Genomic DNA, 17,569 nt, shown 5'->3' on the forward strand with positions numbered 1-17,569 from the left:
CCGATTATAATTAATATGAACGCTGGCTGTCATTAAGCAATATTTACAGGCAAATTATATACAGCTACTCTATACACACTTAAATACCTTTCCGATGCTCGCGCCAAGCCTTCCAGTATACAAAAAGAACAAAGTATCTACCCCGCATCCAATATTAACATCTCCCGAGTCCTCAGTTCAAAGCTCCGTGATCGTGTGTCCCACTCCACAAATGGCTTCCAGCTGAGGCTTACTAAAATCAGATCTGGACCAATTTCTATCCATAAGAGCCATTCCCGCTGCAGAATTTCCACCACTTGCGCCCGCTTTTTCCAATATAATGAATCTTAAACCTACTTCTGTGACTGTCACTGCTATACTAATGATGATTAGGATGATGACAATCCATGTAATTGTGCTCATTTTTGTATCTGCGATACTGTCACTTAAAACTTCTGCTAAGTCCAAGAAAACGCGGCAGCGCTCATTGAGTGTCGTGATACGGGGACCGATTTCGAGATACTCTCGAATGGCTTCGTAAAGTGGATGTAAAGTGGGTTCTGAGTCCCAAAAGAAACTGGGTACGTCGAGGATATTTGATGCTTGAGAATGTTAGCAAGAACCTAAGCGAAAAGCAGAATGAATAACTTACAAAGATTGACATCTACCCTACTTTTGAAGAGACGTCCAAGGATCTTGAGAATCTCCGTACGAGACATACCAAGTTGGCCCGTTAAGGCCAAGTGCTTAGGAATATGTTCTGCGCTTAGCATAGTCTGCGACATTCGCTCTTCAAAGAAACTCAATTTTGTACTTTGAGCAATAGCATGACTCATTGCTAGCTTAATCATATGATCACCACTCCTTAAGGTTATCATATCATTAAAGATTCGTGGTCTGTCAACGAAGGAATTGTACTCAAAATGAAGCTCCTCTGTTTCGAGATCCTCTTCCTCTTGAGGTCGGACAACAAGCGATACATCTGTGTTGTGCGCAGCAAATGTCAAGTCTGCAAGAATATCCTTTTCCTGATGCTCGGTGAAATTCCAAAATACCACCACTCCATATGAGAAGACAAACATTTCTGCAAAAGTTTTCGCATCCGGCGCGACTCGATTCGGACTGTCGGCTCTTTTGCCTTGTTCAAAGATATGGGTTTCCTCTCTACCTCTTCGGGCTCCTTCTTCCCTTATGATTCTTTCTTCGTCGGTTTCATTTCGTGGACTATCTTCTCCGCCCCTTACACCGTATGTATCCGTATCCTCGAAGTACCCTTCATGATAATCTCGATTCTCACTCCTCTCTATCTCTTCATCTAGTACCGCTTTTCCCCCTGGACTTTTCAAAACCGGACTACTTCGTACTCTGAATCCTTCGGTACCTGGTAATAAAGGCAAATGGTAAACTGTATAGAGACAATCATCGTATAACTTTGTCTTGGCTCCGTGTCGTTCCTTGACGAATGCAGCCGTGGCCTTTGTTTTATATGCTTGTGCCGTGCAATACGCAGTAACTCTAGCCAATTCGTTTGCTCTCCTCGCTTTGGGCAACCGTTCCGCATAACTCTTTCCTCTGATACCGCCTCTCTTCTTTAATATATCCCTTTCAGCATCTGTCGGAGGTCCCCCACCACCATCAAGTCGCTGTTGGTTCCCAGCCTCCAGATTCTCTTCCGTTTCTGAATCATCCTTTTCATCCACTGTATCTGGAATCAAAACCAATTTCTCGCTGATTTTTGTACTCCGACCTGGAACATTCTGTTGTGCAATCCGAGCAGATATGGGACCACTTGCGCGACGTTGGTCTAGAGCCTGAGGTCTTCGTCCGGCTGGTGGTCCTCGGGCTTGGCCTGATGGGATTTGAGAGGCATATTGTAAAACATTATCCACTGATATGAATCTTGTTGGTCTAGGCGCATTCGAGCCATTGGCATTTGGTCGTTGAGAATTATTTCGTGCTGTGGAAGGGCGTTGTCGTTCCCGAGAATCAGTAACCTGAGACAAAATTAGCAAAAATGTAATTATCAACTATCAACTGGAATTTAGTGTTGGTTTGGCTCATACCAAGACTGATGGTCCGCGTTTTCCAGCCGGACTTGTCATTTTGCTCGGAATTGTAGATCGATTGAGGTTTCGACAGGAGTGAAGTTACATTCAAACTTATAATCATATCAATAAAAATCACATGTATGGATGTTTAAAAGTCATGTCCTGGAGTAGTAGATGGAGCTTGTCGCATTTTGGTTTGTGCTTAGATCGCCTGGGTGCATAAAATAGTGCAAGGATACAGGCTAAAAACGTCATAAGTCAAAACGGCGACGTACACCGCCTTTATTCTGCCATCAGCCAAAACTCCCACGAGATTTCCTCCAAGCAAGAAGTAAGGGATTTCGACCAACCCAGAGTCGTACAGCAGATTTCCCTATCATGGCTATTCAATTGTTGACATTCAACCAAACTTAAACACTGGGTTCGAATTGGATGTTTGATAATAATAGAAAAGTGTCTCTCAGTCATGGAACAATCCTACTTATTATACCGTTATGCATTCCCTCATTCATATCTCATAAGAAGGTAAACAAAATGGTAATCATAATCACCAGACTATCATTCCACGGCGTCCTCAATACATTTTACTTCCCTTGAATCGTGGATTGGACTCCTAATCTCGACGTCCAAACCAAGCAGCAATCTAGTCCCGAGATTTCAGGATAACTTATCTTATCGGTAAACATTAATCATCGATAAAGGGGGGGAGATATCGCTAAGCACATTTGCTTCCTTCTCTAAAGTATTATCTTTCCCCTCTTTCTCCAACAGTCTCACTACAGCATATATCTCTTTCTCGATAGCTATCAATAGTCTTTGAAGCACTTGAACTTAGAACAACTATCCCTTCAAAGAATAAGCTTCCACATGCTTGGTAGGTTCTTCATCACAAATGTACCTAACAGAATTGATTCAACCGGTAGCCAGCTCGAACCTTGACTGTTAGTCGCTTGCAAGTGCGTCGAATAGCCAATTTACAAATATCACACCAATTTCTACCCGACGAAGCTAATCATGCCTGCAGATTTGACTCTCTGCAACAGCTACCACAATCTGGTAGGCCATTGGGTATGAACCCCAACCTTAGTCAAATGGAGGTGACTACATTAGCCTAGGGACCTGAATACATATAGTCACCGGTATGCAGAGGTACATCGCAATTGATTGGGAGTCATCATTAAACGTATTTCTACTCATCATCCGCGAAAATGAGCAAGTAACAAGTATCTCTGGCAAATTGTCTCTCTATTCCCGATACAATACTCAAGAATCTCAGGACCAGATATCCATCCCCATCTACTCATATAGGCCAGATCGCAACGAATACCTCTCTAGTTTGTAGTCTTAGGTGGCTCATATACGCACCAGCTGGACTCGTTAGCCTCTGGGTCCTGGAGCTAAATATGCCACATACAGTCACAGCCATATCCAATATCTCCAAATTCCCCCCTTTGTACTCCATCAAATTCTAACCTTACCACTTCTAAGATATTTCCGTATTCGTATCAGTGGAACCCAACATTAGCGACGTAGCACAGCAGATGCAAAACGATACAAGATAGCTTGCAAATGCTTCAACCCTCGCACAAGAACGCCTCCCCACGAAAATCAATCTGCAGACCTAGTAATTAAAGCCTTACTCACTCAGCCAGGGCTTTTCACGCAGATCTTTGATTTTTCAGATGATCGCTCAACGTGAACGCCTCGATGCTTAATATTCAGTGGCGTGAGCGGGACATCGGAGAGAGTGTGTAAAGGAGGTGTCGGTACTCGGGATCTATTTCTCGCCTGACCCCTGGTTCTAGCTGTCAGAGAATGATTGAAATGAACAGCATGGAATCCTCTCGTGAAGAAAGCGGGACAAATCAATCAAGTCTATTAGTCCTGTGGTGAAGTATAAAAATATATACGAGAATCGGTCTTTCGTAAGAGCGAGCTTCCGATTTCTTTGTTGTATTCACTATTGGTTGGAAATGGCAACATGACCAACAGCTATATGGTGAGGATCGAGGCTGAACTCAAGTCGCAGACGGTATCCAGGTAGGGGAACTAGAGCGGAGGGGAATATGTAAATAGCAATTAGATTTGTAATTGCGGACTGATGTATCTTTGGTTTTGAATTTCGTTTCCTGGTTGGATAATCGACATGGTACGAAAGATGGCTACCAAATATCGAATGTTGTGTATCGAGGTGCAAGGCAACCAAAGACGACTACTAGATAAATTCAATATCCTAGGTATCCAGGAGCTGGCGTATCTTATAAAATGTGGTAGTTCCGCTTCATGACACTCTTTCTTCCTGGTACAACATTCCTTGTGCTACATTAGGTTAAAGAGTCTGCAAGTTTTCTTTCATCACCATCATCCTGTTTGTCAGTGAAGTGAAGGTGAAGTCTGATACAAGAGCTTGAACTCATGAAACGTATTTCACTTTCATTGCTTTCAGAGGGTATGTGATAATCGTGCCATTGGAACGATAGGATCTGTTAGAACTTTTTTGAGAAAAGGCGTCTGAAACAATAGATCCTTTGTGCAAACCGCATAAAGATTTCTTTCCTTTTTTTCAATAGGGAAGCCCAATGGCCTCAAATACCATGAATGTAAGTTCACTCTTCTTCCTGCCTTAAATGTCCTTCTCGTCAATCCTTTCTCTTGTCGTCATTTTCCTCCTCTCCTCCTGTCTCTTCTCCACAATCCCTCTTCTGACAACCAAATACACAACTAACACACCATCAAGATGTCACCACCCTACCCTCCAGAATCCGCCATTATAGGCCTCACACCCACCCACCCAATCGATACACCCCTCACCACAATCTTCATGCTCCTCTTCCTCCTCTCCTCCATCATCCACATGGCTCTCCTCCAAATAAACTTCCGCCGCGGCCAGAAATTCCTCATGTCCGGCATGGCATTCGGCTTTTCCTTTTCTCGCGTCATAACCTGCGCTCTTCGTATCATCTGGGCATCCTACCCCTCCAACATCCGTCTCGCGCTTGCGGCCCAAGTTTTCGTCGCCGCAGGCACAATATTGTTATATCTCATCAATATCATTTTCACAAGTCGTTTATTGAGGGTATATCATCCATGGGCATGGAAACATTCGGTCCGGACCTGTTTTCGCGTAGGCTATGTGAGTCTCTTTGCAGGATTGATCACAAATATATCGGTTCTTGTCGAGAATTTCTTTACACTGGATCCACATGTTTTGTGGATCGATCGGGTTATAATATTCGTTGTTAGTACATATTTTGCCATTTTCGCATTCGCTCCAATTCCACTCCTGGCCTTACGACTTCTTCTCCCTCGGAATCCGGTGGAAAAATTCGGGACCGGGAAACTAAGAACGAAAGTTCGATTGGTGCTTGTGACTTCGGTGTTACTTACTCTCGGAGCGGCTTTCAGAGCAGGAATGGCATATCTACCCAGAAGCCTCGATGATCCGGCGTGGTATCATAGTAAAGCATGTTTTTATATCTTCGACTTTGGGATTGAAATTGTGGTGCTCTTTTTGTTTGCAATTATGAGGGTGGATAGGAGGTTTATCGTTCCGAACCGAACAAAGGTTCAGGGAGATTTCAGGAAAGGGGGACCGGGAGGGATGCCAGTGAGAGGTAAAGAAGGCGCAAGAGAAGTTAGGTGGGAGTGGATGCGGGGCTTCAAGGGGGGATGGAGGGAGTGGAGTGTTGAAGGGGATGATGAGATATTTCCAGAGAGTAATGTCAAGGTTGAGGATGGGGAGGCTGATGCAGAGACAGCGGTGGGTAGTAATGCTAGTGGAGAAGTTACACCGGAGGCAGTGGGAAGTCGAGAGAATGTCGATATCGATGTCGAGAAAGCTAATAAATAAATAAACCGGTAACGTAGAATCAGGCATTAGTAGATGAGAGTCTCAAGATTGTGTATTGGTAGTATATAAGGCAGTTAGAGACAAGAGGTACATATCAGGGGAGAGGAAATACTCGGGTACAAATTGAAAGATCGACATAGCTTAGCTAGCAAATTCCGTAACTCAATCTTTCAAATTAAACTCCAATTACAAACTTTCGAGTTGGCAAATATGTAATATGAAATGACAGACAAAACCACCTAATTACCATAAGAATAAAGGGTATCATAGACAAAACCAAGGAAATGAAATCGAGCACCGTCAAAATTCCAAAAGGTGTAGCTGAATTCTTCTCGTGCGTACATGAGCAACACACATACATAAACAGTGAATACTTAGGTATCAACTCACCAATGACAAATATGTAGGTGAAGCCGCTATGAGCCCCATACCTCTTCCACCTCCAAACTATAATTTCTCACTACCAAACTTCCCGAATCCAGATAGCTAAATATACATTGTATGCGGTATCATATTTACATGCATAAGAGTAACATCCTGAAACTACGTGAGTAGCTTTGCAAAAAACTCCCAAGCACAGAAAAGATTGATCATCCATCAACGTAATCAAGGTGAGGGAACCCGGATGTCCGTAGTTTCTAGTTGCTGGGTGATACATTCTATTCGGGATGGAAACTCAGGTGCTGTTGCCTGCTTCTGAATGGTGGAATGGAAGTCAAGATTGCAAAACATCTTCATAACAAGCTTGTATGGGAAGGTTTTGCTTTTTCATTTGGAATCACGGTCACATTCCGATATTCATCAACGGTAGATGAAGTATGCGAGTGTACGAGAGAATGAGGAATCGGTCTTTATCATCACAGTCATATCATCATAGAGCTTCGGATCTTATCTTGTGCTGATTGAATTTCTCTTGTGATTTTTTACACGTCTAGGTTTAGACCAAGAAAAAAACTAGAATTGTACACCGACTAGTGAAACGCTTTAACCATTCTATAACTCATAACGAATACGTTTCGCTGGCAAACTCATAACAACGCCCCAAAACCAAAAAAGGATATCTCGCAATAACAAACTAAATCCAATACTCTTCCATTCAATTCAATATCCAACTCTAACCTATACAGGTTCCAGAGTATTTAAAGGAACATAACCCCCTTCATCACCTCTGCCCCTTCCAATAACAGCTCTATAAGCATCCGTAATCTTTCCACTCCAGCCTCCGAAACCCCAGCCTTGGCCCCTCTTTCTCAATTGTCCCTTTTCTTCCAACAAAGCATCTTCCATCCACCTAGGTCTTTTCCAAGTCTTCAATAACAAACTACTGCATACTACACTCACACTACTGAAAGCCATTGCTGCACCTGCTGCCATTGGGTGTAGATGTAGTCCGAAAGGAAGGAAGATGCCCATGGCGAACGGGAGACCAACAATATTGTAACCGCATGCCCAAGCTAAATTAAGCTTGATACGGTTGAAAATCGATCTGGCAAGTTGAATAGACGCAGGAATATCCATAAGATCATTTGGTCTCATGAGAACAACGTCTGCTGCTTCCATAGCGACATCGGTACCACCAGCCATAGCAATGCCAACATCTGCTGTGGCAAGAGCAGGAGAATCGTTGATTCCATCTCCTACCATTGCAACACATTCTCCACGAGATTGAAGCTTGCGAATGATATCCTGCTTTTGATCAGGGGTAACTCCAGCGTGAACATTTTTAGGTGGGATGCCAACGATACGTGCAACCGCAAGCGCAGTTGGACGTTGATCACCTGTGACAATTGCAGTTTTGATACCCATACGATGGAGAGCGGCAATGGCTGCGACAGCGCTATCTTTAACGGTGTCCGCAAGACACAAGTGGCCAGAATAAGACCCGTCGATAGCGATGAAGATGTTGGTTGTACCTGCTGATGAAGTTTTAGATGATCCAGCAGCTTTGACATTTGCTTCCTCAGAAGACTCGATGGCATCTTGGGGTACAGATACATTATTGTTTGTTAGGTAGCGAACATTTCCGACTAAGATTCTGTGGCGAGTACGTTCGTTGCTGACAGCAGGCTCAACTAAAGCGCTGATACCATTACCAACGGCAGCTTCGAAATCGCCAATGCTCCCGTCAATAGTGCCTTCAGGGCCGACTCCAAGTTCTTCCTTGGCAGCAGCAAGAATAGCTTTACCGATAGGATGTTCACTGCCCATTTCGGAAAGGCCAACGATTGTCCACCATAGTCTTTTACGTGATTCATTGTTCTTCCAGGCAGAAACCAAATTGATCTTTGCAACGCTCATCTTACCCTCTGTGATTGTGCCAGTTTTGTCAAGGACAACTTGTGTGATCTTAGTAGCCGTCTCAAGAGCAGCACCACCTTTGACCAAAATCCCATTTTCTGCACCCACACCTGTCCCTACCATCACAGCAGTGGGAGTTGCAAGACCTAAAGCGCATGGACAGGCAAAAACAATGACCGAGATACAAAGTTTAACACAAACCATGAATTTTCCACCACTTTTTTCATCCACAAAAATCTTTGGCGGATGCGAAAGGACATGGCTAAGGACCATCCAAATCGAGAATGTAAGAAATCCGAGACAAAGGATGAATGGAACAAAGTAGCCGGCAATGGTATCAGCCAGTCGTTGAATTGGGGCCCTTGTAGTTTGTGCGTCCTGAACCAACTTCACAATTTGACTCAATTGAGTGTCTCGACCAGCACGTGTAACACGGAAGTCGACTCTGCCAGCACCATTGACTGTACCACCAATGAGTAGACTTCCCTTCTTTTTCAATACTGGCATCGCCTCGCCGGTAATCATACTTTCATCAACGTAAGTCTCACCTCGAGTGACAGTTCCATCAGCAGGAATCTTATCACCGGGTCGTAAAATGACAATATCGCCAACTTGTATAAGTTCAGTGGGAATGACCTTTTCCTCTGTAGCATTTCCTTCCTGAGCGTGATCAGCTTTTGATTCTTTGGTATCCCAGTCCTCAGCTGCTTTCTCTGCAGCAATTGGATCGGCATAAATGGTTGCCATAGACGGAGCCAAAGACATGAGGCGAGAAAGTGCTTTCGAGGTTTGGCCCTTTGCTCGGTTTTCAAGAAATCGTCCCAGAGTGATAAAAGTAATAAGCATACTGCTTGTGTCAAAAATAGTGCTTGGTCGAGTGTGAGGGGGAAGAAGAACGGAGACGATCATAGCTGCAACACTGAAAAAGAAAGCGGCAGATGTTCCAAGAACAACTAATACGTCCATTGTAGGTGAACCATGTTTCATAGATTTGTATGCAGAAACATAGAAACGCTTTCCAATGCCGAATTGAACGGGTATCGTGAGAACTAAACAAACGATATCACCCAGGTACAATCCAGGGAAGAAGACCACATAACTTCCAAAATCCAAAAACGGGATGAGCATAGGGAATACCATGCTGATGAAAAAGACCGGAATAGCGAAGCTTAGAGAAGTCCTGAAGGCGGTACGCCATTCAGTTATCTCTCTAGTCTTCGCAAGAGATTCAAGTTGGGCGTTATTGTCGTCATTATCAGCGACCAAAGCGTTGTAACCTTGAGACTCGATGAGGTCGACGAGAGCTCGCAGCCCAGCGATATTTGGTTGATGAGAAATAGTTAACCGATTCTTGGCGAGACTTATCGTTACAGAATTGACACCCGGTAGCGATAGAAGTTTCGTTTCCAAAGCGGTCGCATCAGCAGCCGACGCTACTCCAAATAATTTGAACTGTGATGTGGTAGCTGCCGACTGTTGACTGGAGCCTAATTGTGTGGATATAATCTTTGCATCGAATCCTCTATCTTCGATAATCTCGACAATCTTCTCAGCAGATAGTTTGGAGGGGTCATGAATAACTACGGCCCGCTCTGCAAGTAAACTGACATTGAACTGCACAAGACCCTCGAGATCCTGGAATCCACCTTCGACCGCGGATGTGCAGGCACCGCAAGTCATCCCCTCAATAGCAATAGTGGTCGTGGCGACCTTTTCCCTCTTCGAAGTACTCTCGCGGCGCGACTTACGTGTTCGTGAAGGAGGGGTAGCTGTATTTGATTCGATAATGGAGGCTCCGAACCCTCTATCCTCAATGATTTCTGTAATTTGTTCTGCAGTCAATATTGTAGTGTCATGCTCGACCACTGCCCTTTCTGACAGTAGTGATATACTGAAACTCTTCACTCCCGGAACATCCGCAAATCCCCCCTCCACTGCTGAAGTGCAAGCCCCGCATGTCATTCCTTCTACGGCCAACGTTGTTGTAGTTATAGGCGCATCATTTGAATCGTCATCGTCAGAATTATCGTTGGTATCGTCGTTGTGTTCATCTCTATCGAACATGGGAGATGGTAAATCCGTAGCCAGTACTTCTGCGTCGAAACCGCGATCCTCAATAATCTCTTGTATTTTCTCGGCCGGTATCTTTTCTGGGTCGTGAATAATTACAGCTCTCTCCATTACTAAGCTCACTGATACGTTTCCAATGCCATCAACACCATTGAATCCTGATTCCACTGCAGATGTGCACGCCCCGCATGTCATGCCATCAATCTTCACAGTTGTTGTTGCCATGTGCGCGGTTGGTGTCGCAAGGCTCTTCGAGCCTGTGCTTCCCATAGAAACCTTCAAATATTTTGGAGCCATTGCTACAGTTTACAGCTGTAAAAGCTGAGAGCAGCAGGGAGGATAGGTAGACTTATGTACAAATATCGTATCGGAATAATCGGTGCAATCCGTATTACTATGCGTTCCGTTAGCTGCATGTATCAACCGTGGATGGTCACATCGGACAAGGGTCTCTATCGATTGAGCAAGTTGATTAATGGGGAACAAACTTAAAAATTAACAAGTATTTGAAGAAGGAAGGTATTAACAGAAGGCCTGCTTCCGCCTGGGATAAATCTTTATGAATTATTTGTTCAGTCTGGAGTGGTTTTCGTCATGTCAGAATGCCGAATGTTTGCTTAGAAATGTGCGGGAGGTGTTGACTTTGGTGACGCCCGAAAGCGGCTGATATTTGATTTGTGAAGGAGTGCTGATGCCCAGGAAAAGAAGGTATTTTTGGTAGTATATATTCGAAATCAATATTCACGAACGAATGAAGGTATCAGGACAAGATGTTAAAGGGAAATAAATGTAAAGAGGAAGAGCTACAAAGAGAAAAAGAAGAAGAGAAAGTGTTTGTAGGACCGAAGGACTTTTGGAGCGAAGATGTTACAAAGGCCCCGGCTTGTGTGACCCTCTCTCTAGTTTCTCTTTTTCATCTACGAGTAGTAATTATTAGTCATGATTTAATTATTTCGATGTTCAAGTTACAGAAAGTCAATGAAGTCGTGTTGTCTCTCAAGTCTGCTATTCTGCTAGTCTATCGGAGTCTTTCTACAAAGGACAGGGACCTCGTCTCGTCTCACAATGCTCAAGTCTACGGAGTATAACTTTCTCCATGTTCCAAAGTCAATGCGTTCAAATGTTTCTAGTTATACGAGTAGTTATGGTTTGAAAGATCATGCTTGCTTGTTTCCCTCGGTACCTACTGCTTCCTAGGTAGATGGTACGTACCTGGAAGGTATTCGTATAGTTCACCAAATACATGAGAGTTCCTATATAACTAAGGTTATCTACTCCCTTAAGATTTCTACATCTAAAATATGTTCGGTCCCGGTAATCCTTGCCGACATCTACGTACATGGTGTCGTTGTGTGTGTGCTACATCTGCATTGACATCCTGGATATCAAAAGGCTTGCGAATCAATAAAAATTAGCCGTCCATTTGTGATATCAAATTGGGCACATAATCCATCCATATTCAAGGTTACATTGACAAGTCCATTGATGTTTTCCCGTCCGTGAAGAAAAGGAAATTTTCTCAAAATTCGAGTCCATAATCTTATCAACCAAAAGAAAGTGTTGATTAGACTCTGTACACTATCGATTGATCACCAGGATCTTTTTTCCGTATCGTTTCAAATCCTCAGGAATTGGTTTTGTCTTCCCGCTTGCCACGGAAATGAATGGCGCTAAACACTAATGTATGTCTTATAAGTTCATAACATTCTTCCCTACATAATCTGGGACAATGCGTCTGTTTGATCACCTACCCCTCCATTGGATCAAACAAGAAAATTACAAAGGAGGTAGGGAATACCTACGCAGTAGTTGAATATACAGCATTTAACCTTACCAACGCCACATCGGAAAACATCGAGCTTTCATCGATTGGTATCGAATCTTTGAGGGCTTGTCCTGCCATATTCGTTGGTCGAGAAATAACAAGTTGTTGATACTCATCCTACAATCCTAGAACTGAAAGGGAGAACCAATCATCCGATATTTCGATTGCAACTTGTAGCTTGCTTCATATGGGCTTCTGAGGCTCAATGACAACTCTCCAAGACCCGACTATCGTCCACACAAGCCTAGGATTCGTTCATTTACTCCTATATTTCGCTTCACAGTCTTTTTCTCTTCTTGAGGCTATAGTTGGCCTGTTAACCTTGGCCAAATATTTATTTGGATTTGCATAATCATTTGTCACAGTCAGGCACGCTAGCTGAATTACTGCTTTCATGTCGGCTTTTAGGCCGGTTAGACATAAAAGTTCTCGATGCTTGAAAATCTATGACTGTATGTTGATCCATACTTTTGGTCTGAATCCACGGCAGTGAGGTTGAGAGACGAGGAAAACTGAGGACGCCTAGTTTTAACTTCGGTATATGGAAAGGGGCGATGGAAAGTGAAAGTCTATTCATTTCAACAACTTATCCTGCAATGCTGTGCTAGTTAGATCATGGCGTTGGTGACATATGTCGGCGTACAGGAACACGTAGAATCTTGCCTTGATCATCAGCGTCATAAACAATTCTCAGTAAAGCGACCACATGTTAATTACTATGCATAGTTTCTGTACATAATCTCAACTCTATGGCGAAGGGAAGTAGCTCCTATGAACACGTTTTCATTGCATATCCTGGGTAAAGCGAGTTCTCTAAAATCATAGTCTCAAACCGCTGCGAGCAAAACCGTCTCGTTCAATGTGGAAATAGGAGAGGTCTAGTAGCTAGAAAGATACACTCGGGTTTCATTGATTGTACACAATGATTTACCGTGAAATAAAGGCTGATAAATGTAAAAGAAAGTATGTGGATGAGATATTGCGGATACCTGGGTTGAATTATGAATGCACAGAGCTGAGTATAGAAGAGAATAGAACATTATGTTTATAAGAATGATGGTAGTGTATGCGAGGATGGCTGGAAATGTTGTGGTCAACATGCCCGTACAAATAACTGTGAGAGCGCCCTTTTCGTCTTGACCATGTCACAATTGAAACATCATATACGCAGATGATTGGATAAGTATGTAGCTCGGGCAGTCGAGCGCTATCCATCTTGCAATTGTGAAATGAATGACACTTCTCAGTATGCTTTCGTGGAGTGATCTCAACTGCTCTGGATGCGCGTTGCACATAATGGTGACCGCTACGGCTTTCGACGGTGTGATGTTCCCGTGCTTACTCAACTGTTCAATCTCATCAGATGGCTACCTGCGATTATTGATATGTATAGAAACCGCAGCAACGTTCTTGAGGAGAAAGATCGCAGATTAGGTCCTGATTACTCGAAAGCTCTTCTCGCCGGCATACTACATCTGAGAGTGGGAAACAGCATTGAGCTACAGCTACCAACATATATAACGACGAAAAAGGGAGTTCAGATCATACAAGCAAAGACTTGCTACAGAGCTCAAAAAGTTGAACCTGTTCTACATTTTGTACATTTTGAATTATAACCGTGACCACTACTGTAGATTCTTGGACTTATCTGGACAAGAACAATTACATTGTCCAAGTATGACTCTTATTAGTTTCTAAGATTTCCCATATCGAGTTCTTTGAAACCTTCATGTATGTATAAAAGTAGTCATAAATACTAGACCCCAATCAAGTACCATGACTTGAAGTCTTCCATCTCAACTGTCCTTTTCCAAGATATGTTTGACAGTAGTATTGCTAGCCCCCTTTCCCCCTTTTTAGTTTGTAATGACATGCGCTATCACGATATAGCACAATCCGTTTGTTAATTGTGCTGCTTGATTGATCCAGGGCGGATGTTAAAGATATCGATGAATATATAAATTAGCCTCCGATCTTCTTGCTTCCTACATATACAATAGCTCAGTACATACGGTGGTTCGATTTTAGCGTGTGGAAATGCTAGTGGTGTGTGCTACGTTGTACGTACTGTCCGTCCTGTCCTGTACGGATTATAAATAAATCTGTGTTACCCATAATGATGAAATGACGATCGATAATATAATAATTAATCTTCAAAAATTGAATTGAATTGAATTGAACAAAACAATTACATTTCTTTAATAAGTCTATATCTTCAAATACTTCTTCTTAATCTTTTGGTCAAGATACCAAACAAATAGAAAAAGAATATTTTCGCGATCAATTGAAAATTTATTTTCTGCCGTACAATAACATTGTACCTTCCCTGCGCGTGTGAAGAAGTCCCCAAAGTTGAACTGGTCGCTTGCTATTGCCCGTACCGTACCAGACATTACATCTCCAGACACTAATATTTAGTTGAAGTTACATTGAATTTTTAGTTTCAATCAAATAATATGATCTGCGAACATCATATTCTTCAATGTCTTTAAGCAGAAGAACTACAAGAAAATCTGAAGCTCTCACAAGTTTATCTGGAAACACAATCGCGATGACTCCAGGCGTCAACCACAACCTTGGATCGTATACACACACATACTCCCATTCCAATATTAATGGCAGGAAACGGGCACGAGAATCTGCTGACAGCGACGATCATCTATTATCCAAGGCGAAGAAATCAAAGCTCGCCATCGAGATACCAGCTCCAAAATTAAAATCGCTTCCACCAAGAAAACGATCAGGCGTCATCAAATCGAACGCGAATCCCGACTCTGCGAACTCCGTGCAACATCCACAAATAGCAACAACAGCAGATGTACGAACAGCACATCTGCCATCCCAGAATTCACAACAACAACAACAACCACCACCTCCTCCTCCTCCTCCTACAAAACATCAGAATAAAGTTGCCAATGGCATCAAACACGAGCTGGATAGATTACAAGACAAGCTTTTACAGGCGGACAAGGCCGACTTGAAGGATGAAAGGCGGAAGCTTCGATCGCAAGAAGGGACAAAATTCAAAAGTGAATTGTCTGCATATTTCCCAGAGTACGATGAAGTTATTGGAAATGTTCCCAAGGAACAACGTGAGTTTTATTATTATTATTATTATTATTATTATGAAAATTGGTGCTTCAAATGGTAACTGACTCCCCTTTTCAGATTTCCTAGACGTCGATACGCCCATCATCATCATCGATAGCTCCAAACCATCCTCCAAACCTCTGCGTACCACCAAGAAGAAGGAATCGAACACTGAGTATGCTGTCAAAGAATACCCATCTTCTCTCTTCACCAATCTCCATGGTACACACAAGGTGGACTTTTCCGAATTTACTCCCATGGACTGCGATGAGGACCCTCTGTCGGAGGAGCACTTCAAGACACTCCACAAACGACCAGAACGCCAAGAGAAGGCTGTGCGCAACGCAGACAAAAGCCGAGCTCAACATGAGAGAGATTCAGTCATTCGACTGATGGAAGGCCTACAAGGGCCGGACTGGCTGAAGACCCTCGGAGTTAGTGGCATTACTGAGGGTAGGAAGAAGGAGTTCGAATCGGCAAGACAATACTTCGTTAAAGGGTGCGAGTCGATCCTTGAAAAATTCCGGATCTGGAAAGATGACGAGAAGCAAAGAAAGTTGAAGAAAGAACGCGCCATAGCTGAAGCACAAGCAAGAGCTGAGGCAGAATCAGAAGCAGGTGAGGACTCGGGGGATGATCTCGAAAGTAATGGTGATCCTCCTGACCTTAGTGACATCGATGCTTCTGCAGCAAGACAACTGCACGATGAGGCAATCGCTAATTCTACTCCTCGACCAAAGGCTAGAACAAACTCTGTGCTTGCTGGTGCACCTGTTGTTGAGAGAGAATTCAAATCATTCTTCGCAAAACCATATTTGCGCGAAGCAGCACTTGGAAAGCACAGGCGTAGTGGTAGAACCGTTGCCGCCTGGGGACATCCTGTCCCTGAACTTCCAGAAGTAGCTGAATTTGACTTGCCGGCGGAATTCCTTGATGAGGAAACATTGAAGACCCATGCAAGAAAGAAGCGAAGAGACAGGAGAATTGCAAAAGATTGAATATGTAATTCTGGGCAATTTTAGGGCTTGGGAGTATAGGAGAAATGTCAATTCGAAAGTGCTTCAGTTGACTTGGGATGTACAATATGGTGGTTTGGGTGGCTTGGGTATGCATGACCAGGGAAAATTGGTCCTGGGGAGTTATATTTGTTGACCTTTGCTAACATTACTTGTATAATGTGTACATTACTATCGAACTATTGAAAGACAAAGTTATGTTAGATGAATACTAAGTTACTGTCTTCGAAATGTCTGATCATTATCAAACCATAAAAGTCGTGTCTGTGTGAGTGATTGATACCCGGATGTGTATAATACTCTGTCGCCAGACTCGCCGGCTTCTCGCATATGACATGCACATATCATCGTTTCTTAGCTCGCTGTTCCACCTCTCCTTTTCTCGCCCTATCATGTTAAATCAATCTACATGTTGACTGCATTCATTCCTGAAACAGGAGATTGCAATTGAGATAAATTCCTGTTGCTCAATAAGTGGAAGTTGGATAATAAATTCATTTTGGGCTAAATGGTATGATTGCTTTTTGAGGACATCTGGCAGTGATGATATAAGCGCGAATAATGAGACCCAGTGGCCTCAAGACCTTGCTACTCACTATATCAGATATGAAGCCGAGCAGGGACTGCTACATAGCAGTGTTTAGCATCACTTTCAAGTTAACACTTGATACCTTCTTTCAGTTACAGCCCATGGTTTGTAATCCTCGAACACGCTAAATATGGTTAGTGATGTAGAATATATCCATGATCTACTCGATAATTGGTCACGCACAGTTGCGCTTAATGATCCATGGCCACACGAAATCAGTGTTGGCGCTTCTCTTGGATTTACGACGGCGGAACATGAGAAAGAGGAGATTGCGAAGACTGGACCGTGATTTGGAAGTGAGTAGCAGCACAAGAGGGAGACCTTACTCGACCACTCACAATTGAATAAAACCTTGAATAATGGAATACTAATATGTGAATATATTCTTGCAGACCAAGAGCTCCATACACTCTTTTGATGCGCCATACAGAAATGGAAAACAGATCGTTGAAAGAGATTGGGCAGCCGCAGTACCACAAGATATCACACGAGCAGTTGGAAAAATGTTCCGGAACTATGCTTGAATTGTTCGCCTGGAAGAGCATCTCCCTTATTCACAAGTAAGTCTTTCGTTGTATGCTTACATGCTAAGATATCACAGTTTGTAATGATAAGTAGTCCTAGCATACTGATCATATAGAGGTGACATTAAAGACGAGATTGCATATCACCATCAAGCAACAGCAAAGCAGAAGGCTTTTATTCGGGACAACGTTGTCTATGTTCCTCAATTTTTGCAGAACTGCAAATTCGTCACCGAAAAGCCACGAGGACTATCTGAACAGCGGCAGTAGCGGGGACTTG

The 17,569-nt window shown here is 43.1% G+C and overlaps 5 protein-coding genes across 5 annotated transcripts; 3 read left to right on the forward strand and 2 right to left on the reverse strand.

Annotated features, from left to right (window-relative positions):
* Nucleotides 1–2,176, reverse strand: EAE97_001425 (uncharacterized protein). The gene is made up of 3 exons (XM_038871936.1): nucleotides 2,043–2,176; nucleotides 632–1,973; nucleotides 1–581 (listed from the first exon to the last, which is right to left on the reverse strand). Exons 1-3 carry the CDS (start codon nucleotides 2,079–2,081, stop codon nucleotides 178–180), a joined length of 1,785 nt encoding a protein of 594 aa, XP_038737837.1. The 5' UTR covers nucleotides 2,082–2,176; the 3' UTR covers nucleotides 1–177.
* Nucleotides 2,177–4,574: 2,398 nt separating this feature from the next.
* Nucleotides 4,575–5,877, forward strand: EAE97_001426 (uncharacterized protein; the record flags this gene model as incomplete). The annotated part of the gene is made up of 2 exons (XM_038871937.1): nucleotides 4,575–4,627; nucleotides 4,765–5,877. Exons 1-2 carry the CDS (start codon nucleotides 4,607–4,609, stop codon nucleotides 5,875–5,877), a joined length of 1,134 nt encoding a protein of 377 aa, XP_038737838.1. The 5' UTR covers nucleotides 4,575–4,606.
* A 1,119-nt stretch (nucleotides 5,878–6,996) lies between these two features.
* EAE97_001427 (uncharacterized protein) lies at nucleotides 6,997–10,542 on the reverse strand (the record flags this gene model as incomplete). Its single annotated transcript, XM_038871938.1, has 1 exon — nucleotides 6,997–10,542. The coding sequence occupies one exon, from the start codon at nucleotides 10,540–10,542 to the stop codon at nucleotides 6,997–6,999; it is 3,546 nt and encodes a 1,181-aa protein (XP_038737839.1).
* A 3,685-nt stretch (nucleotides 10,543–14,227) lies between these two features.
* EAE97_001428 (uncharacterized protein) lies at nucleotides 14,228–16,425 on the forward strand. The gene is made up of 2 exons (XM_038871939.1): nucleotides 14,228–15,162; nucleotides 15,239–16,425. The coding sequence occupies exons 1-2, from the start codon at nucleotides 14,553–14,555 to the stop codon at nucleotides 16,156–16,158; spliced, it is 1,530 nt and encodes a 509-aa protein (XP_038737840.1). The 5' UTR covers nucleotides 14,228–14,552; the 3' UTR covers nucleotides 16,159–16,425.
* Nucleotides 16,426–16,895: 470 nt separating this feature from the next.
* EAE97_001429 (uncharacterized protein) lies at nucleotides 16,896–17,559 on the forward strand (the record flags this gene model as incomplete). Its single annotated transcript, XM_038871940.1, has 3 exons — nucleotides 16,896–17,050; nucleotides 17,158–17,325; nucleotides 17,406–17,559. The coding sequence occupies 3 exons, from the start codon at nucleotides 16,896–16,898 to the stop codon at nucleotides 17,557–17,559; spliced, it is 477 nt and encodes a 158-aa protein (XP_038737841.1).
* Nucleotides 17,560–17,569: the final 10 nt, after the last annotated feature.

Source organism: Botrytis byssoidea (genome assembly GCF_014898295.1).
Source record: "Botrytis byssoidea strain MUCL 94 chromosome Unknown BBYS_002, whole genome shotgun sequence".
In the NCBI taxonomy this organism is placed as follows: domain Eukaryota; kingdom Fungi; phylum Ascomycota; class Leotiomycetes; order Helotiales; family Sclerotiniaceae; genus Botrytis; species Botrytis byssoidea.

Bases quoted from the DNA above. Each gene is read 5' to 3' on its own strand.
- EAE97_001428 (XM_038871939.1), top strand. From the start codon at position 14,553: ATGTCTTTAAGCAGAAGAACTACAAGAAAATCTGAAGCTCTCACAAGT. The intron at 15,163-15,238 runs GTGAGTTTTATT...TCCCCTTTTCAG, and splicing joins AAATGTTCCCAAGGAACAAC to ATTTCCTAGACGTCGATACG.
- EAE97_001425 (XM_038871936.1), bottom strand. From the start codon at position 2,081: ATGACAAGTCCGGCTGGAAAACGCGGACCATCAGTCTTG. The intron at 1,974-2,042 runs GTATGAGCCAAA...ATTTTGTCTCAG, and splicing joins AACGCGGACCATCAGTCTTG to GTTACTGATTCTCGGGAACG. The intron at 582-631 runs GTAAGTTATTCA...AACATTCTCAAG, and splicing joins TAGGGTAGATGTCAATCTTT to CATCAAATATCCTCGACGTA.